General features: G+C 40.2%; 1 protein-coding gene across 2 annotated transcripts in view; it reads right to left on the reverse strand.

Moving 5' to 3' along the window:
- CCSER1 (coiled-coil serine rich protein 1) overlaps positions 1–22,366 on the reverse strand; it is a 1,289,205-nt gene that overhangs the window by 464,872 nt on the left and 801,967 nt on the right. For both annotated transcript variants that reach the window (XM_075337134.1, XM_075337126.1), the window contains exon 6: positions 12,588–12,795. In XM_075337134.1, coding sequence (XP_075193249.1) covers positions 12,588–12,795 — 208 coding nt within the window. The remainder of the gene's footprint in view (positions 1–12,587; positions 12,796–22,366) is intronic.

Genomic DNA, 22,366 nt, shown 5'->3' on the forward strand with positions numbered 1-22,366 from the left:
CATCACAGTGCTGTAAAAATAAATCTTTAAAAAAATGACGTAGCGCTCCGCGGTATTTTTGATTCTCAGCGCAGATAAAGCAGACAGCTATGGGTTGCCACCCCCATCTGCCTGCCGTTACCTTGGTTGGCAATCAAAATACAGGGAAGCCCATTAATTTTTTCTATTTAAAAAATAGTTAAAAAAAAAAATGACGTTGGGTCCCCCCATTTTTGATAGCCAGCTAGGGTAAAGCAGACGGCTGTAGCCTGAAAACCACAGCTGGCAGCTTTACCGTGGTTGGGGATCCAATGTGGAGGTCCCCTCAGGCTCTTTTTTATAATTATTTTATAAATATTAATAATTACACAATAAAAGTAGGGTCCCCCCCAAATTGGATCACCAGCCAAGGTAAAGCGGACAGCTGTGGTCTGGTATTCTCAGGGTGGGAAGGTCCATAGTTATTGGGCCTTCACAGCCTAAAAATAGCAGGCCGCAGGCACCCCAGACGTGTCGCATCCACTAGATGCGCCAATCCTGGCGCTTCACCCCAGCTCATCCCGTGCCCTGGTGCAGTGGCAAACGGGGTAATAAATCGGGTTGATACTAGCTGTAAAGTCACCTGAGATCAAGCCCAGCAGTTTGTGATGTCATGGCGTCTATTAGATACCCAACATCATAAACTGTCAGTACTAACAAAAACAAAAAATCGACAAAAGAAATTTATTTGAAAAAACAGTCCCCAAAACATTTCCTCTTTCATCAATTTATTGTAAGAAAAAAAATAAAGGGGTCCCACGACGACTCTGGACCGTCTAGAATATGGGGGGGAGACACTCAGGGAACGTATCCCCCATTTTCTAGGAGTGCGGACCCTTCATGTGAGGAGTGTGGGTGCAATGAATCTGCACTCACTCTCCCCGGGTCCACAGCAGCAGAGTCCATGTCGTAATGGTTGCTACCAAAGCTGCAATGCCCTGCTCATGAGGTAAGGGCATGCCTAATCAGGAGAATTACTGTAGAGGAAACTCTGCTCACTGGTATATAGGTGCTCAGAGGTAATAATAGATAAAATTAATGAGTAACCTCGGCACTCTAAATCTCCCAGATTAAGTCAGTAAGTCACAATGGATAGTAATGCAAAATCACTCTTTATTGGTCCATATTAAGAAAAAAAAATTTTTCATAAGCATATATGTTTTTGTCCAAAACAAGTTACAAATGACGTTTCGGCCTGAGCCTTCGTCAGATTGGACTTATCTGCATGTAATCATGAAAAATGACAATAATCAGTATCACATAAGAGTGAGAGAACAATAACATAAACTCGAACAATGTAGAGGTTCAATTGGGATGCAGCAAAAAAATTGCAACACAGCAAGAAATGAAACACATGATACAAATGTCATAATACAGTACAAGGACAATATAGTAATGACAAATATGGGGTCAGAGTAGACTTAGACAGCTATGGTACGAAAGAGATGTCAATCATAAAGTAACATGTGCAGTAGGTGTAGAGCTACAGTATGCATGGCAGAGCTAATGGGTAGACCGACCATAGAAAAAGAATGGAGAAAAAGTGGAGAAAAAGTGGAGAAAAAGTGGAGCATAAGAGGAGAAAAAGTGGAGAAAAAGTGGAGAAAAAGTGGAGAAAAAAGTGGAGAAAAAGTGGAGCATAAGAGGAGAAAAAGTGGAGAAAAAGTGGAGAAAAAGTGGAGAAAAAGTGGAGCATAAGAGGAGAAAAAGTGGAGAAAAAAGTGGAGAAAAAGTGGAGAAAAAGTGGAGAAAAAGTGGAGCATAAGAGGAGAAAAAGTGGAGAAAAAAGTGGAGAAAAAGTGGAGAAAAAGTGGAGAAAAAGTGGAGAAAAAGTGGAGCATAAGAGGAGAAAAAGTGGAGAAAAAAGTGGAGAAAAAGTGGAGAAAAAGTGGAGAAAAAGTGGAGATTAAGAGGAGAAAAAGTGGAGAAAAAAGTGGAGAAAAAGTGGAGCATAAGAGGAGAAAAAGTGGAGAAAAAGTGGAGAAAAAGTGGAGAAAAAGTGGAGCATAAGAGGAGAAAAAGTGGAGATTAAGAGGAGAAAAAGTGGAGAAAAAGTGGAGCATAAGAGGAGAAAAAGTGGAGAAAAAGTGGAGAAGAAGTGGAGAAAAAGTGGAGAAAAAGTGGAGAAAAAGTGGAGCATAAGAGGAGAAAAAGTGGAGAAAAAAGTGGAGAAAAAGTGGAGAAAAAGTGGAGATTAAGAGGAGAAAAAGTGGAGAAAAAGTGGAGCATAAGAGGAGAAAAAGTGGAGAAAAAGTGGAGAAAAAGTGGAGCATAAGAGGAGAAAAAGTGGAGAAAAAAGTGGAGAAAAAGTGGAGAAAAAAGTGGAGAAAAAGTGGAGAAAAAGTGGAAAAAAAGTGGAGAAAAAGTGGAGAAAAAGTGGAGATTAAGAGGAGAAAAAGTGGAGAAAAAGTGGAGCATAAGAGGAGAAAAAGTGGAGAAAAAGTGGAGAAAAAGTGGAGAAAAAGTGGAGCATAAGAGGAGAAAAAGTGGAGAAAAAAGTGGAGAAAAAGTGGAGAAAAAGTGGAGCATAAGAGGAGAAAAAGTGGAGAAAAAGTGGAGAAAAAGTGGAGAAAAAGTGGAGCATAAGAGGAGAAAAAGTGGAGGAAAAAGTGGAGAAAAAGTGGAGAAAAAGTGGAGCATAAGAGGAGAAAAAGTGGAGAAAAAAGTGGAGAAAAAGTGGAGAAAAAGTGGAGCATAAGAGGAGAAAAAGTGGAGAAAAAGTGGAGCATAAGAGGAGAAAAAGTGGAGAAAAAGTGGAGAAAAAGTGGAGCATAAGAGGAGAAAAAGTGGAGAAAAAGTGGAGCATAAGAGGAGAAAAAGTGGAGATTAAGAGGAGAAAAAGTGGAGAAAAAGTGGAGAAAAAGTGGAGCATAAGAGGAGAAAAAGTGGAGAAAAAAGTGGAGAAAAAGTGGAGAAAAAGTGGAGCATAAGAGGAGAAAAAGTGGAGAAAAAGTGGAGAAAAAGTGGAGAAAAAGTGGAGCATAAGAGGAGAAAAAGTGGAGGAAAAAGTGGAGAAAAAGTGGAGAAAAAATGGAGCATAAGAGGAGAAAAAGTGGAGAAAAAAGTGGAGAAAAAGTGGAGAAAAAGTGGAGAAAAAGTGGAGCATAAGAGGAGAAAAAGTGGAGAAATGTGGAGCATAAGAGGAGAAAAAGTGGAGAAAAAGTGGAGAAAAAGTGGAGAAAAAGTGGAGAAAAAGTGGAGCATAAGAGGAGAAAAAGTGGAGAAAAAGTGGAGAAAAAGTGGAGCATAAGAGGAGAAAAAGTGGAGATTAAGAGGAGAAAAAGTGGAGAAAAAGTGGAGCATAAGAGGAGAAAAAGTGGAGAAAAAGTGGAGAAAAAGTGGAGCATAAGAGGAGAAAAAGTGGAGAAAAAAGTGGAGAAAAAAGTGGAGAAAAAAGTGGAGAAAAAGTGGAGCATAAGAGGAGAAAAAGTGGAGGAAAAAGTGGAGAAAAAGTGGAGCATAAGAGGAGAAAAAGTGGAGAAAAAGTGGAGAAAAAGTGGAGAAAAAGTGGAGCATAAGAGGAGAAAAAGTGGAGAAAAAGTGGAGAAAAAAGTGGAGAAAAAAGTGGAGAAAAAGTGGAGCATAAGAGGAGAAAAAGTGGAGGAAAAAGTGGAGAAAAAGTGGAGCATAAGAGGAGAAAAAGTGGAGAAAAAGTGGAGAAAAAGTGGAGAAAAAGTGGAGCATAAGAGGAGAAAAAGTGGAGAAAAAGTGGAGCATAAGAGGAGAAAAAGTGGAGAAAAAGTGGAGAAAAAGTGGAGCATAAGAGGAGAAAAAGTGGAGAAAAAGTGGAGCATAAGAGGAGAAAAAGTGGAGATTAAGAGGAGAAAAAGTGGAGAAAAAGTGAAGCATAAGAGGAGAAAAAGTGGAGAAAAAGTGGAGAAAAAGTGGAGCATAAGAGGAGAAAAAGTGGAGAAAAAAGTGGAGAAAAAAGTGGAGAAAAAAGTGGAGAAAAAGTGGAGAAAAAGTGGAGAAAAAGTGGAGAAAAAAATGGAGAAAAAGTGGAGAAAAAGTGGAGATTAAGAGGAGAAAAAGTGGAGAAAAAAATGGAGAAAAAGTGGAGAAAAAGTGGAGAAAAAGTGGAGAAAAAGTGGAGATTAAGAGGAGAAAAAGTGGAGAAAAAGTGGAGCATAAGAGGAGAAAAAGTGGAGAAAAAGTGGAGAAAAAGTGGAGAAAAAGTGGAGAAAAAGTGGAGCATAAGAGGAGAAAAAGTGGAGAAAAAAGTGGAGAAAAAAGTGGAGAAAAAAGTGGAGAAAAAGTGGAGAAAAAGTGGAGAAAAAGTGGAGAAAAAAATGGAGAAAAAGTGGAGAAAAAGTGGAGATTAAGAGGAGAAAAAGTGGAGAAAAAGTGGAGCATAAGAGGAGAAAAAGTGGAGAAAAAGTGGAGAAAAAGTGGAGAAAAAGTGGAGAAAAAGTGGAGCATAAGAGGAGAAAAAGTGGAGAAAAAAGTGGAGAAAAAGTGGAGCATAAGAGGAGAAAAAGTGGAGAAAAAGTGGAGAAAAAGTGGAGAAAAAGTGGAGAAAAAGTGGAGCATAAGAGGAGAAAAAGTGGAGAAAAAGTGGAGAAAAAAATGGAGAAAAAGTGGAGCACCCTTTGGTACCTTTCATGTGGCACTAAGGGGTGCTTAGCTTTGTATTTAGCCAAAAAAATGAAAAAAAAATGACGTAGGGTTCCCCCTAGTTTTGTAGCCAGCTAGGGTAAAGAAGACGGCTGCAGCCTGCAGACCACAGCTGGCAGCTTCACCTTGGCTGGTAATCCAAAACTGAGGGCACCCCACGCTGTTATTTTAAATTAAATAAATAATTAAAAAAAAAAACACGTAGGGGTCCCCCAAAATTGGATCACCAGCCAAGGTAAAGCAGACAGCTGGGGCCTGATATTCTCAGACTAGGGAGGTCCATGGTTATTGGAATCTCCCCAGCCTAAAAATAGCAGGCCGCAGCCGCCCCAGAAGTGGCGCATCCATTAGATGCGCCAATCCTGGTGCTTCGCCCCAGCTCATCCCGCGCCCTGGTGCGGTGGCAAACGGGGTAATATATGGGGTTAATACCAGATGTGTAATGTCACCTGGCATCAAGCCCTGGGGTTGGTGAGGTCAGGCGTCTATCAGATACCCGACATCACCAACCCAGTCAGTAATAAAAAAAAATAGACGACAACCACATTTTTATTTGAAAAAACACTCCCCAAAACATTCCCTCTTTAACCAATTTATTAGATTGAAAAACAAATCCAGGTCTGGTGTAATCCAAGGGGTTGCCATGACGATCCACACTGTCCCAGTCAATGAAGAGCAGGATGTTCCCCATTGGCTGGGAGAGCAGTGCAGTGACCTGAGCTAACATCAATGGGTCAGCCCAGGTCACTGCAGGGGGGTGACAAGTGCTGCTGTCAGCGAGGTACATTACCTGCGCTGATCTCCAGCACACTGACAGCCCCTGTCACTGAGGTCAATGACCGGCGCCTTCACATCAAGTATCGCGAGAGGTCCGTGACATCACCGCCAGTGTCAGTCTCGGGTCGGAAGCGATAGGTGATGTGACAAGCGGCGGCCATGGAGGACAGTGACAGCGCTGAGGTCGGGATGGCAGGACTTCATCACCGCAGGTAAGCCGAGTGGGGGGGGGGGTGCGTGTGTGAGAGTGTGTGTGTGTGTGCGTGTGTGTATATGTATGTATACATGCCGCGGGCAGGAGGGGTGGAGTGAGCTGAGCGGGGAAGTGTGGGCTTCCTGCACGTAACTAAGATAAACATCGGGTTACTAACCAAAGCGCTTTGCTTGGATACCCGATGTTTATCTTGGTTACCAGCTTGTGGCAGGCTGCCAGCGATGGCTCCTGCACACTGTAGCTGTAAAAAGCCCTGCTTTTTGCTGCTAGAACCGTTCTCGAACGTATCTAGAACTATCAAGCTTTTGCAAAAAGCTCGAGTTCTAGTTCGATCTCGAACAGCCCCAAAAATCACTCGAGCTTAGAACTGGAGAACCTCGAACCGCGCTCAACTCTAGTGTCCGTGTGTTTCTCACGCCGACATGTCCGTTTTTCTCACTGTCAAACACGTAGCGGAGGCACGAACGTGTGACAGAGGCCTTAAAATGTTTATTTTTTTTGTTTTTACTTGGACCAGCACTCCTCTCATTTGGCAGAGGTAATTTTAAATTAGCAGGAGACTACAAGAGGTATCGGCCTTTTATTTGCTCATATTTCACATACTGGGAGCTGGTGTAAGGTGAGTTATTTCGCTCCTTTCACAAGATGTTTGTGCTGTGTGGCAGCCATTGTTGCAGTGATTATGTGTCTGTGTTTTGGTGTGGCCTGGAGTTTTGGGGACTCAGCCTTGCAGTATGGGTGCTGTGAGGCACCAGGTCACCTGCCCTGCTGGTGCATTGTCACTGTGGCGATGGTTGGCACACTGTTCTGTACCATTAAGGCATCAGAGTTGGGGACCCACTCAGAGGTTTGCCGTGACGTGGCAGTGGGCTTCATACAGTCTGATCAAAATGTTAAACTAAGAACCTCATGCTCAGGTATTTAATTTTTTGCCTAGCGGCATTAGATCAACTTATGAATTTTGGATGTGTGGCCATTTCTTTTTTCTTCCACATTGTTGTTTTAAAATGTTTGTTTGATACACAAATAAATTTACCTTAGCATGTTATAGTCCTTGTCCTCCGTTTTTTTATTGTTTTGGAGTTTATGGATGAGTTCTGTTGGCACATCTAGTTATGTGGCCACCAGAGTTATTTACAATGGGGTTAGTGGATTTGTTTTTGTAAATAAACTATTTAAAGTGGTGTTTTACACCTCAGAGAATCCATGACTTGGACTGTATGTGGGGGTATGTAGGAAAATACATTACTGCAACCATAATTTCCTTACAGCGTCAATAAATTATTAACTAGTTGATGTTTTTAAGATATATATTGTATAACCTACTAGCTTTCCTATAACTCTATTTTTGTCTTTTTATTATCTACTACAGTGGGTATGAAAAGTATTTAGACCCCTTTACATTTTTCACTCTGTTTCATTGCAGCCATTTGGTAAATTCAAAAAAGTTCATTTTTTTCTCATTAATGTACACTCTGCACCCCATCTTGACAGAAAAAAAACAGAAGTGTAGTGTTGTTTTTTTTCAACTTTATTAAACAAGGAAAACTGAAATATCACCTGGTCATAAGTATTCAAACCCTTTGCTCATACACTCATATTTAAGTCACCTGCTGTACATTTTCTTGTGATCCTCCTTGAAATGGTTCTACTCCTTCATTGGAGTCCATCTGTTTTTAATTAAACTGATAGGACTTGATTTGGAAAGGCACACACTTGTCTATATAAGACCTCACAGCTCACAGTGCTGTCATACCAAATGAAAATCATGAGGTCAAAGTAACTGCCAAAGGAGCTCAGAGACAGAATTGTGGCAAGGCACAGATCTGGCCAAGGTTACAAAAGAATTTCTGCAGTACTCAAGGTTCCTAAGAGCACAGTGGCCTCCATAATCCTTAAATGGAAGAAGTTTGGGACCACCAGAACTCTTCCTAGACCTGGCCGTCCAGCCAAATTGAGCAATCTTGATAGAAGAGCCTTTGAGAGAAAGGTAAAGAAGAACCTGTAGATCACTGTGGCTAAGCTCCAGAGATGCAGTAGGGAGATGGGAGAAAGTTCCATAAAGTCAACTATCACTGCAGCCCTTCACCAGTCGGACCTTTATGGCAGAGTGACCTGACAGAAGCCTCTCCTCAGTGCAAGACATATGAAGCCTGCATAGAGTTTGCAAGAAAACAAATGAAGGACTCCCAGATTATGAGAACTAAGATTCTCCGGTCTGATGAGACGAAGATAGAACTTTTTGGTGATAATTCTAAGCGGTATGTGTGGAGAAAACCAGGCACTGCTCATCACCTGCCCACTACAATTCCAACAGTGAAACATGGTTGTGGCAGCATCATGTTATGGGGATGTTTTTCAGCTGTAGGGACACGACGACTGGTTGCAATTGAAGGAAAGATGAATGCGGCCAGGTACAGAGATATGCTGGAAGAAAACCTCTTCCAGAGTGCTCTGGACCTCAGACTTGGCCAAAGGTTCACCTTCCAACAAGACAATGACCCTAAGCACACAGCTAAAATAATAAAGGAGTGGCTTCAGAAGAACTCTGTGACCATTCTTGACTGGCCCAGCCAGAACCCTGACCTAAACCCAATGGAGCATCCCTGGAGAGACCTGAAAATGGCTGTCCACTAACGTTTACCATCCAACCTGACAGAATTGAAGGGGATCTGCAAGGAGGAATGGCAGAGGATCTCCAAGTTCCGGTGTAAAAAAAAAACTTTTGGCATCATTCCCAAGAAGACTCATAACTGTACTAGCTCAAAAGGGTGCTACTACTCAATACTGAGCAAAGGGTCTGAAAACTTATGACCATGGGATATTTCCGTTTTTCTTTTTTAATAAATTTGCAAAAATTTCTACATTTCTGTTTTTTTCTGACAAGATGGGGTGCAGAGTGTGCATTAGTGAGAAAAAAATTAACTTTTTTTGAATTTACCAAACAGCTGCAATGAAACAAAGAGTGAAAAATTTAAAGGGGTCTGAATACTTTCCATATGCACTGTAAAATCTAATGATTCTATTGGAACTCTATTCAACATGACACTGTTAATTACCAACCCCTTTTCCCAATGCTCCACTCTATTGAAATTGAGGATAATGCTTTACTTGTTCTTTTCCTTCCTCTCTGAAACCCCTTTCAATGTCTCAATTGCTAATAATTCTTCCTTTCTTTTTACACTTGCTGTCAGGGTTTCTTAGAGTTCAGTCCTAGGTCACTTTCTCTATTCTCTCTTTACAGTTCTTATTAGACAATCTATCAGCAGATTTGCCTTTGAGTACCATGTCTATGTTGATGACATCTAATTATACCCATCTTTTCCTGACATAAACCACATGGGGACCAATGTCATGCATCTTAGTGCAGTCCGATTCCGCAGACTCACAGAATGGAGAAGATGGAGAACTTGTATTCTCCATCTTTTCTTTACCTGTGCTATGATTCTTTTATGCTTTAGAATCAGATCCCACTAAGCTTAAGAGTGCTTTACTCACTGCAACATCGCTAATGATTGCTAGCGATGTCGCGAGCAATAGCACCCGCCTCCGTCGTTCGTGCGACATATGGTGATCGCTGCCGTTGCGAACAATATCGCTACGACAGCGTCACATGCACATACCTGTTCAGCAACGTCGCTGTTGCTGCCGAACAATCCCTCCTTCAAGAGGGAGGTGCAATCGGCGTCACAGCAACGTCACAGCGGCATCACAAAATGGCCGCCCAATAAAAGAGGATGGGAGGAGATGAGCGGCCGGAACATGCCGCCCACCTCCTTCCTTCCTCCTTTCCGATGGACACAGGTAGGATGATGTTCGTCGTTCCTGCTTTGTCAAACACAGCGATGTGTGGTGACGAACAACAAACAACCTGCGGAATGAAACATCAACGACATTATGATTTGGAGCGACGTGTCAACGATCAACGATTTTTGCCGTTTTTACGATCGTTGTAATGCAATTTGTAGAACCACTGGTGAATACTTTCATGTTCTGCTTGCCATCCAGAACCTATCCAGTCTGAGCTTCTATTCTACAGAGTCCAATAAAGGGATTTTTATGTAATTCTAATAAATTAAAATGTCACTAATAATATACATAACAGTTAGGAAATGTATAGGTTTGATCACAGATACTCAAAACCAAGGTTTAATGTTATTAATCTGAAGATTTACTTTTCTCTGAGTGCACTGGATATTTTGATCCATGACATATTTTTGTAAAATGGAAAAGACCACAGCGGTGGCAGTGTAAAATGGTAAAATGCTATAACATGGGTGCCTAACTGTCTCTAACAGTCACTATTGTTCTATCAATACTAGAGGGTGCTCGGGCATGACTCGAGTAAAGAGTATAAGGGAACTCAATGGGAAACTTGAGCATTTGTAAACTCGAGCGCACCCAAGCACCTCGAGGCTCGATCGAGTAGCGAGCAGTGGCAAGCCTGCTCACTCATCACTAATATATATACAACATTGGACAGTAAGTTTTCTGCATATTTAATTTCAAGTGACTGTGTAAATGAGAAGTAACACTATCTTGAAAAATTATATTGTTACCTGCAGTGTCCAGTAATTTTCCCCCTTTTGTTGTTCTCTCTATAATCTACAGTAGTGAAGAAAACTGTAGCTCTGAAAGAAGCATTGGGGTTAGATAAACACTACTAGAAACCTGCAACAATGGTCTGTGTGTGTCTGTACCTCTGTTTTTCACTCTGCTTTTTAGGGTACGGTCCCACTTGCACATAGCTCCTGATGCGAGAGCATAAAAGTGATATGCTAATGACCCTCTCCTGTGAGCGTCAGCCGAATGTTATGCAACTGTGATATGATATTGCAATCATATCACAGCTGCAGTGAAGAGGGAGGGAACACTTTTTGGCCATCTAATCCCTGGCATGTATCTACGTACATTCACTGCAGTTGAATGACATGCGATGATTCATATGCTCCCATAGTCTTGTATAGGAGAGCATGAGCCGATACTTGCTGCCAAACACAGCATGCTGTGATTCATTCTGCGGTCACTACGGCATGAAAAATCAATCGCAGATGGACACTGCCCTACAATATTGCACTAGAGTGAGAGCAATCAAATGTTTTATCATATTGTCCGTACAAAACGCAAGTGGAACCAAGCTCTTACTTTGATTTTCCCTCACCAACATTCCTTCCATATAGACTTTAATATTTAACTTGATACCACAGTGAACTGATAATCTGTACTGTTTCATCGGAGATGGATTTTAGCTTTAACGATGAATTTGGAAGACAAGGCAAAAGATAAGCATTTGATTTTAAGTAAAGAATGTAGCAGATTTCTCTAAGATATAATACTAAGTTTATATTTTCTTGTACTATTGATTTATGCAAACTTTGTTAAAACAAAGAGGGACCAACAATCACCTTCTTAAAAATGCATCAAAGCAGTCATTCTGGGGTTTAAATGCCACTCATTGTTTTTAATTAGCCTTCTTACAGCGATGATAAAGTATAAAGCCTCCTTTACACGTAACGACATCACTAACGATATGTCGTCGGGGTCACGGATTTCGTGACGCACATCTGGCCTTGTTAGCGATGTCGTTGCATGTGACACATATGAGCGACCGCTAACGATCAAAAATACTCACCTTATCGTTGATCGTTGACATGTCGTTCATTTCCAAAATATCGTTGCTGCTTCAGGACGCAGGTTATTCGTCATTCCTGAGGCAGCACACATCACTACGTGTGACACCCCAGGAACGACTTACAACAACCTACCTGCGTCCTGCCGGCAACGAGGTGGGCTTGTTGTTTATGCATCCGGTCTCCGCCCCTCCGCTTCTATTGGCGGGCTGCTGTGTGACCTCCCCCTTAAAAAAGAGGTTGTTCGCCGCCCATGGCGACGTTGCTAGGAAGATAAGTAGTGTGACGGGTAACAGCAATATTGTGCGCCACGGGCAGTGATTTGCCCGTGACAAACAAACGACGGGGGTGGGTGCATTCACGAATGACATCGCTAGAGATGTCGCTGCGTGTAAAGCAGCCTTTAGTCATGTGTTAAATATTGGTTTATATCTTGATTTAGTTTTCACTAGTAAATTTGCTGGAAATATTTTACATACAATGGTGTTAGCTATAAATGCTTTGCAGAATCTTTGAAGTATGCAGCGAAGAAAGTTATGCCACTTCAACATGGAAAAGCATATTAATAAAGTCCTTGGTAATAACGTGAGTGATGGACTGCAATACTTAGCAAAGATAATGTATAGTAAGAACTCTAGAACTATAATTAGGTTACCTGATGTAGCACATAATGGATTACAAAAAGAGACAACTAAAATCCATAAATTGAGTCCCATGAGTTATTAAAATTAATCACCAACGTCTTCAGCTTCCCAGCACAAAAATACTTTTTAAATGAACTGAAACTTTCAAAACCTAATTTCTCCTGCATGTTACTTCTCAAATTGCCAAGTAACTACTATACAACATTGTTTATGTTTATTATTTCCTTTTCTCTTATTGTAAAAACCCAAACTTTTATAGTCTCATTTCCTCTATTTATTTTTTTTTATCTTTTTCTATTCTAGCAATAATGCTTTACAAAAGAACTGCCATGACATATCCTCTTATTTCTCAGGAAGATAGGAAGACTGATGAATTAGTAATGCACATTTTTGACAGTAATGCTCATAGAACATATGGTTTTATGCAATACTTATATTTATATCATCCATCTGAAAGTTTCTCTTCCTAAAAGAAAGTTTTGAGATTTCTTACTCATATACTGCTGGTCTGCATGTCTGCTTCAGCAATACACCGTGTTTATTCTTTGCAGTTATATTAAATTCCCAACATCACAGGCGGGATATTAAATTTTCTTCCTCTTCACTACTTTCCCATTTTTTTTCTATAATTCCATAAACCAACCCACTGACACTGAGAGTTATGAATCTCATAGATAATGAAGTCATTACCTCTTGCAGGATCCTCTTCATTTTGAGTAGTAATGTCTTTACAGATGTACAGTCTTGCATCATCAATCTAAATGGCAATGATTCCAAGCCGGTACAATCTTCCTGTGTAAAGGGCCAGTCCACAGATGGGCTGCTGGGCACTTGGCAAGCGCGAGGGCACTTAGTATCGTCTGGATCACTGTCTTTTGGCAAATGTAGAAAGAGGTTTCTGAAAATAAGTGGAGAAATTATTAGGAATATCATCGAAACTTAAATACCTGGCAATAAGAAACATAATCATAAACATACTGAAATAGATTTTTCAATTCTGTCATAATGGGCATTCCAGCATTAGAAAATGATGGAAATTAATCTTATATTTATTCAAATGGTGAATTTTCTATAATAAATTTGGCTAGACATCTCAGATGGGAGCAAAAATGGTGTATTTGTCGATAGTGTACATCATTTAAAAATCAGAAAAATTATTAGAGGATGACTGAATTTTTCTTGAATTTTACAAAAATTTGAATCTAAAATTTTTGTAAATTGCTTTGGTCATGTCCAACTGATCACCATTTTCTTGACTTATAGAGGAGCAGGGAAGAGTTAAAAATATAACTCAACACTAAACTGTCCCGCCACCATCAACATCTGGTACTTTGCTTGGTCCTGCCTCTGTTTTCTAACATGCTGTAGCACCCGTTATCCTCCACATCATTATTCACTTGTGTCTGGTACTTCCAGCCCTGACAATGCCACATACATCACATGCCTATTTATACCTAAAGTTCCAGCGTCAAAAGAAGAATACAAAAGAGGATGCACATGACAATGTAAAGAAAGTCAGCACTCTTGTAGGATCGCTCGGTTGGCAGTGGCGGTGAGAGAAGTAAGAAGCGAGATAAGTATTATTTTTTTTATTTTTTATTTATATTTTTTTAAATACAGGATTCCATTAATATGTTCTAGGGTTTAGAGAGAGCCTAGAACATTATAAGGAATATTCAACTTGCAACAAAAATCTTCAATTCAAATCACATTTTCCTTGCCAAATTTAAGTAATCTATAGATTTCAAGTCTCAGCAGATTTGCTCATATTTAAAATCTTTAACAAAATTAATATATGTTATGACTCATCTTAGCCATAGCCCTTTTTCCCTGAACTACAGAGAGGGAACATTGACACAGGGCTACAATCAGCAGAACAATCATTTGTACCCAATTGTTCTTTTTGTCAACACAATGCAAAACTTTAAAAAAAAAATGTTCAAGTCCGAATAAAAAAGATTAAGCATGGAGAGCCAAATAAGACAAGTTATAGTAGCCAATATTTTTGTTATACTCATATAATGTAGCAAAATTTGGATTGGAAATATTTTATTTTCTAATCTTTGCAATGTCAAGATATAATGCAAGAGGTGTAGACATGTAAAAACAATCTACTGGCAGCATTAAACCTTTGGAATTATGCACAAGACTCTCTTACAGTCTCAAACTCTTTGCTTCAAGGTCCTGCTCAACTTTAGTTATATCTACCTAATCACAATTTTTTTTTCATGCCTCCCAACATTTGAATCCAGAAATTGTGACATATATGAAAATCCCACCCTCATTTCACATGACAATCTACAGAAATATTCAATTTAATCCAAATGTACAGAAGCCATCCCACTTCTTAGATTTCTATTATGGGGTACTGCAGTGAAAAGTGGATTTATTGAGTGTGATTAGCACATTAGCATGCCCTGAGTACTTTTCACCAGTCATAACAAAGAATAGGAAAGGATAAATATAATTTTTTTTAACTCATCAATCTGATTAGTACCAAGAAACAAGGCAAGGACATTGTATGAAATGCTTGAAAATTTGATCATCAATATGCACATTTAGCTTTTCATGATGTTTGACGTACCTATACATCATGGTTGGATAATTGGATAAGAGCTGTGCTCACATGATCACTGCCAGTAGCTCGGCATAGTGACAGCTGAAAGCCAGCTTTCACAGACAAGAGCTGTGCCTATACTCTCCCTGGCTGTTTAAAGAGAACCTGTCACCAGATTTGGGGCCTCAAAGTGTAGACTGGAGGAAAAACGGGTTTAAAAACCGCGCTAGGAAACCACGAGCAAGGATGTAAATGAATATTTTTCTTTTATTTAGATAATTCCAACGCGTTTCGGAGACCCATCTGTCTCTTTCCTCAGGGAAAAAGAATCTTACAGTAAATGAGGAGTTGTCCTTATAAAACAACATACAGACAAAAAGAAAAAAAAAAAAAAGGGCGGGGTAGGGGGTTGTAACCAATCTTGACGTCATCACTCCATGTGCTGCAGAGTGATGACTCATTTCCACGTGGAGAAAAGCTGCATCATGATGTAAACTTCACATATTAAAACAAATATATAAAATCGGGTAAGACCCTATTGCGCCTTTTCTCTCCTACTAATCGGGTAAGACCCTATGGCGCCTTTTCTCTCCTACTACAGCTTCTCAGATTTGGGGCCTATAAGCTGCGGCCTCCACTAGTGGGCTCTGATATACAGCATTCTAACATACAGTATATAAGAGATCAGGCCACTGTGTAGAACATAAAAAACACTTTATAATACTCACCTAGGAGGTCGCTCCGTGCAAACTGGTCAAATGGGTGGCGCCATTCTCCGGGACCGGCGCCTCCTCTTTTGGCCATCTTGGTCTTCCTCTTTCTGAAGCCTGGGTGCATGACGTGTCCTACATCATACACACTCACCGGCAGTGAGATCCTGCGCAGGTGCACTTTGATCTGCTCTGCTCAGGGCAGATCAAAGTATTGTAGTCCCTGCGCAGGTGTCATGCTGAGTGTCATGAGAGCGTCATGCGACTGTGGTCCGATTGTATGCTCAGACAACAGTTGCGGAGAGGAGGGCAAGTACTGCGGAGAGGAGGGCCGGTGCTGTGGAGGGGATGGAGGGATTTATCTCCCTATGTCCTCCGTTGCCGGCTGATGCAAGAATCGCACTGCTCTTGCGTTACACCAGTGCCCCCATAGACTTGAATGGGTGCAAGTGAAACAAGATCGCATTCCACCTGCATCATGCTGAGACTGTTTTCTCGGTCAGATTAGGATTGAGAAAATAATTGCTCATGGGAGCTGCCCCACAGAGAAATATTGGTTCGAGTGGAATGTGATTTTTTATCGCACTCACCTTGCTCTGTATTACTCGCCGTGTGTGCTAGCCCTAACTTCCAGAAAAAATCAAGTATAGTGCATCAGTGAGCATTTATTGACTGTCAGACTGCTAGAGATTGCCAAGTCTGAATTGAGCATTGACTTGAGTAATGACCCTCAGATATTAGCAATTATCAACTATCCTGCACAGTAGATTAGATAGGTGATACCTTAAAAGCTTTGTACAAGTTCTCTAAGTTTTTATAATATAAAATATTTATTATATCCATATAGAATATTCTATCACTATAAAAAGAAAAGATGAGTTTTCCAACATATCCTCTTTTATTATTAGTATTATCACTATTATTATTGTTACCAATGAGGGACCCTAATATTGTGGCTTCCCAGTATTTGTGAGCTCATGCTTTTAATATCTTGTGACCATATTAATTCAAATATTAAATATTAGTTATTGTTCTATTAAGAAACATAGTTATTTTCCTTTATTTAAAATATGCCAGTTTTCTTGGAAACTTGTGCTGCACACCCTGTGTATGGTAATTTACATAATTGCTGCTACGGTGAGACAGTCTGTCTTTTCCGAAAGGATGAGCTGGAAGGATATTTCACAACATAAAAAGGCAGAGAAGATGTGTGATCTGGACATAAATGGAACACAAGAGGGTTTAAGTGGGACCATGAAGAAGCCATATTAGGCAGCGATCCAATATGAAAAGCAACTAATGCATATGGAATAGGCAACATTTGTTAATACTACAAAGGACCCAAAGAAGAAGACAATGAGCTGCCTGCTGTTACTGAAGTGCATATTTGCATGGTGCTAGTGTTATTTAACAAAAGCCTTAACATAACTATGATTACAGAGGACAAGGCAATGACTGACAATGTACAACAGATGCAGCCTTTGTTGTCATTTTGCTTTATTTCTACTGTTTATGACAATATTCACATCTATAAACAATTCCACAATGCTGCAAATAGCTAGAGATGCAGAGTATAAAATGCTAAATACATTCATAGCTAAATCACAGCTTGATTGCTTCATTATATCTAAATAATATGCCAGTCAAATCACTTTAGATCTCAATGTATTCATTACTTCAAATCATATTTTATCTGAAATTGCTTTAATGACTAAGTATTAAACTTATTATCAGTGTGGTTTATACTTTAGACCTAAAGTTGTCAGCTGATAAGTATGAGGAGTTGCTAATATCATATGTGCATACAGATGTAGCCAAGCTTGACATGAAAATGCAGCCTCTTCCAGGGGAGGAAACACGCAGAAGAGGGACCCCGTGCAAAAACAATTTAGGGGCTATTTGCAGTCCAGTAGCTCATACTAAGGGCATGGATCCACTTGCACATAGCTTTGAATATGAGAGCATTGGAAGGGATATGCTAATGACCCAGTGCTGTGAGCGTCAGCTGAGAGTCATGCAACTGTGATGCAATCGTATCACAGCTGCGGAAAAGAGGGAGGGAACACTTTCTCCCCATCTCCTCTGCTAAATGTCTCTGCATACATTGCACTGCAATCGGATTACATGCGAGTGCAGTGCGATGTGTCCCACGCTCCCATAGACTTGTATGGGTGTGCGTTAGCTGAGACTTACTACCAAATGCAGTATGCTGAAATTCATCTCTCATGCCGACATGGCATGCGAACTCAATTGCAGATGGACCCTCTCCTAAAGTTTTGCACTGGTGCGAGTGCAAACCAATGTTTTATCAGATAGCACTGATCCGTGCAAAATGCAAGAGGAACCAAACCCTAATACACACTTCCACCTGCTTTGGAGGTAGAAGTGGGCTCTTTATCTCTTGGATCTCTGTGTCTTGGTTGCACCAATGTTAAGTCAACCCCTGCCCTTTTTTTATTTTCTCACAGAAGATCATCTCATTTAAGATAATTAAGATAACATCACAGAAGTCATTGATGTTAATTAAGATGGATGTCAAATTTCACTTTGATATCACTGTGCTCTGTTATCTGTCTTTTGATAATATTAGCTACAGCTGTATGTACATTATATAGCAATAAGAGGAAATAAGAGGAAATAGACATCTTAGGGGTGCTTCACACACAGCGAGCTCGCTGCCGAGATCGCTGCTGAGTCACACTTTTTGTGACGCAGCAGTGACCTCATTAGCGATCTCGCTGTGTGTGACACTGAGCAGCGATCTGGCCCCTGCTGCGAGATCGCTGCTCGTTACACACAGCCCTGGTTCGTTTTCTTCAAAGCCGGTCTCCTGCTGTGACACACAGATCGCTGTGTGTGACAGCAAGAGAGCGACAAATGAAGCGAGCAGGGAGCAGGAGCCGGCGTCTGACAGCTGAGGTAAGCTGTATCCAAGATAAACATCGGGTAACCAAGGTGGTTACCCGATATTTACCTTAGTTACCAGCATCTGCAGCTCTCACGCTGCCTGTGCTGCCGGCTCCGGCTCTCTGCACATGTAGCTGCTGTACACATCGGGTTAATTAACCCGATGTGTACAGCAGCTAGGAGAGCAAGGAGCCAGCGCTAAGCAGTGTGCGCGGCTCCCTGCTCTCTGCACATGTAGCTGCATTACACATCGGGTTAATTAACCCGATGTGTACTGTAGCTATGGTAGGAGAGCAAGGAGCCAGCGCTCAGTGTGCGCGGCTCCCTGCTCCCTGCACACACAGCTGTGCGCTGGTAACTAATGTAAACATCGGGTAACCATACCCGATGTTTACCTTAGTTACCAGTCTCCGCAGCTTCCAGACGGCAGCTCCGTGCAAGCGCAGCGTCGCTTGCACGTCGCTGCTGGCTGGGGGCTGTTCACTGGTCGCTGGTGAGATCTGCCTGTTTGACAGCTCACCAGCGACCATGTAGCGATGCAGCAGCGATCCTGACCAGGTCAGATCGCTGGTCGGATCGCTGCTGCATCGCTAAGTGTGAAGGTACCCTTATTGAAGAACGCTATGGTCCTAATCAGATTTGTCATCCTGGACTAGATAACACAGAATAATTGAAATAATATAAACTTAGAACAAAAAAGTGGGTTTTTAGTTCCCAACCTTTTTTCCTGTGAGAGTTCAACATCTAGCACAACTATAGCTGTTTGAAGGAATGGTGGAATTCTAACACATACTATGTACCCTTCATTGCTTACTATGCAAAGGCCTTTGCTATTGGCAGTGCTGAGTACTGGATCTCATATCTTTTGGTTCTGTTAACAGTCTAATCTGTGGTGGGGCCCCAAAACAAATTGTTTTCGGTGAAGTTAAAAAGGCATGACCACTTTCAGACTAGAAAACTCCTTGTTCTCCATGAGTTAAATCACTGCCAGACTGTCAGTGACTCTCTTATAGGCCGGGATCAGATGAGTGTATAGCATCTGATGAGAGAGCCAATAACTGTACTGGACGCATGAGCCAAATGTCATTCACTGACCTCAGATTATCTTGCATGGGAGAATCCAAGTAGAGGTGTAGAGAAGATGGAGATCTTAATCTCTCCCTCTTCTCCAGTATCTGTCTTTGCATATATTGGACTGCACTTGGATGTCATCTGAGTGCAGTCCGGTGTTTCACACGAACCCACAGACTTGCATGGGTGGATGTGTGAAGAGATACATTGCCAATCGCAGCATGTTGCGATTTTTCTCTGCTGATGATATGTTATGAGCAAATGAGGTTTGCACTGTCTCATTCAATAACATTGGTCCAATATTCTTGCATTGCACTCATTCAATTTATATACTCATGGGAACAAGGCCATAGAGAACACAAGAGGCCAAATAAGCACTTGTAAATGGAAGAGCTAGCAAAGATAGGTGCCAGCTGAATGATCAGCCAAAGCATTATTCAGCAAACAGCAATCTCATGTGTATGGTTGACTTTGTTCCCATTCAGTTGAATATAACCCATCTTCAATAAGCCGTGAAAAGAGGCACAGGTATTATAAAATGTATGGTGCTCTGCTTACCAAACCATCAAGTAATGCAGCAAAAACCTTAGTAATCCCACCAATCTTATACTTATATTCTATTCAAAGTACTAAAAAGAAGTGATTACCACTTTCTTGATTTAAAGGATGTTGGCACTTTTGACTCATAAAAAACGGTTACGCTAAACATAATTCATAGATATCAAAGTCCCAAAAATACAATTTTTGCCCAGAAAACATACAAATGGGAGACATTCATTCTTTAATATATTTTCTCATGCTCCTCTAATGCTTTATATAACAATCAGAACTTAAAAATACATTTAAAGCTGTTTATGTCCAGGAGCACAGCCACTTTCCTAGTTCTCCTTTTTACCATCCTATGTCTGGCAGTAAGGCATTTGGGTCTAACAGGGCACCTTATCCACAGCTGTGTCTTCAATAGATTAGGAGATTTTAAATGTCAATCCTCATGTCAAAATTAAGTCCCTTGCCACTCACAAACACCAAAAGCATGCTTTTCTTCCATTTAGATTTACCAGTCATTTCTAAATGTTGTGTTGCTCTACTTGTAGACCACCTAACAACTTAAAACATTATATTAATCTTCACATAACACTGCCTTATCAACAGCAGTACTATCATACTGAAGCTGCAGGACCGACCTGTCAGAGACAGTCAAACTCTCCATAGGGAAGTCAGAGATAGTTGATTGCCATCTCTGCATTCCTGATTACATAATTGCTAGCGCCAACGCAGTATACTGTAATCACTAAGTCCGAGATGGAGCAGGAGCTGCAGGGTCTTAGAAGACTCTGTAGTGCAAGCAGAAGACTGAATCTATCATTTAACCGGGGTTTGAATCAGCAATGATAAAAATGTTTTTAAAAGTCAAAACTGCCCACACCCTTTAAAAAAGTCCTTATATTTCCTTATGGTAATAGGGAAAAAAAATGTGAAAGACAAGTTATCTTTCAATCCCCCACCCCCAATATTGGGAAACAAATGAAAATTTAAAATTGCAGAAAAAACTTGGCACAACAAAATGAATATAAGGATTTTTTTATACAGGTAATCAAAAATATCCCAAAAATTTAACATTTCAAATCCTATATTTGGTTCTTCATCAGACACATTAGATTTTTGAGTAGGAATATTTGATCACCATGATATCTATAGAAAAATCAGACTTCTATTCTTTTTGACTGAGTGATTTTGCCTATGTCACAATCTTAAAAGCATATTCCTACTAAAGAATCTATTGTATCTGATGAAGAACAAAATATATTGGTCGAAATATTTTTTGGATTTTTTTTTTGATTGCCTGTATAATAAAATCCTTTTATTCTTTTTTGTGTGCCAAGTTTTTTCTGCATCTAATGACGGATTTGAACCCTTATTGAGCACCCAGAATTCCAAGTGGGCCATAAACGCTATTCTGCAAATTTAAAATTGACATAAAAAAAATTAGCCCCCACATTTCACGTATCGAAGAATCAAAAATGAATTGAATATCCAAAGAAAAAAACAGTTAGAATTTTTGAAGTGGCATGTAAGGAAAAAAATTGAGCGATCATGATCAGGTAAAAATGGCCTAGATATGAACAGGTTAAAGGGATTGTTCACGTCTTGGACAACCCCTTCTCATTTCGCACGTATGCCCCTGTTAAAATAATAAAGCTACTACTCGCCTCATGTGCTGGGCTGATCCACAGTGTTGCCACCTACTCTCCCAGGGCTCCCGTGAGGTTGTTACGGCATGCGAGCCCTGCGTCCAAGCTTCTTTCTTGTCATCTTTCGATGAATGTATCAAACATAAATAGGAAGTGAGAGATCATCCCACCTTTCCCTTCTTCTTGATTATGCAAAGCAAGAAATGCCCAGCACCACATCAGTATAAAGCTGGCAACCTGTGGCATATACCCAACAAGTAATTGTATGAGGAAAAAGGGGGAGGTATATATATATATATATATATATATATATATATATATATAAAAGCATCAGATAACCAACATGCAAAAAATGAAGTATATGCCACTCACAGGACCATGTGAGGTGTAAAAGAACATTTTATTATACCCAACTATTCAAATGTACATATATACATTACAATCAGTAAAACCAAGTAAAGATAGACCATGTGAAATGTATTTATACACTCCCCAATAGGCTCACAATAAAGCCATGCAAGTTTCCCTGTAGAATAGTTAACCATAAATAAAGATAACTAGGAAATAGCAGCACAATATACAGCATCATAATAGATGTGTAAATACACAGAAGGCAATATGTTAAGAAGTACATGAAAATGATGCAGTTTTACGTTGTCTCATCACGAATGACGAAAATCATACATATATATATATATATATATATATATATATATATATGTATATATATATATATATATATATATATATATATATAAAGCATGCTGTGAGTATAGATGTGCATAATTGATTATAAATAGATGAGACCTGAGTGCTTAAAACAATACATGTAATCACAAAGCTGATTTCTGGTTGCAAAAAAAAGGGGGAAAATGCTGTAAAAGGAAAAATTGGAAGGGGGTGGGCAACAAAGAGCTCCACACCTTATGCCATGTAGTATGGCTTCATCAGTGGTATCCTCCTGGTTACTTATTTGTCCAAAAGCAGAGACAGTGAAGTCGGCACTGATTGGGCACAGGGTGACATAAAAAC

This window comes from Anomaloglossus baeobatrachus, chromosome 1 (genome assembly GCF_048569485.1).
Source record: "Anomaloglossus baeobatrachus isolate aAnoBae1 chromosome 1, aAnoBae1.hap1, whole genome shotgun sequence".
NCBI lineage: Eukaryota > Metazoa > Chordata > Amphibia > Anura > Aromobatidae > Anomaloglossus > Anomaloglossus baeobatrachus.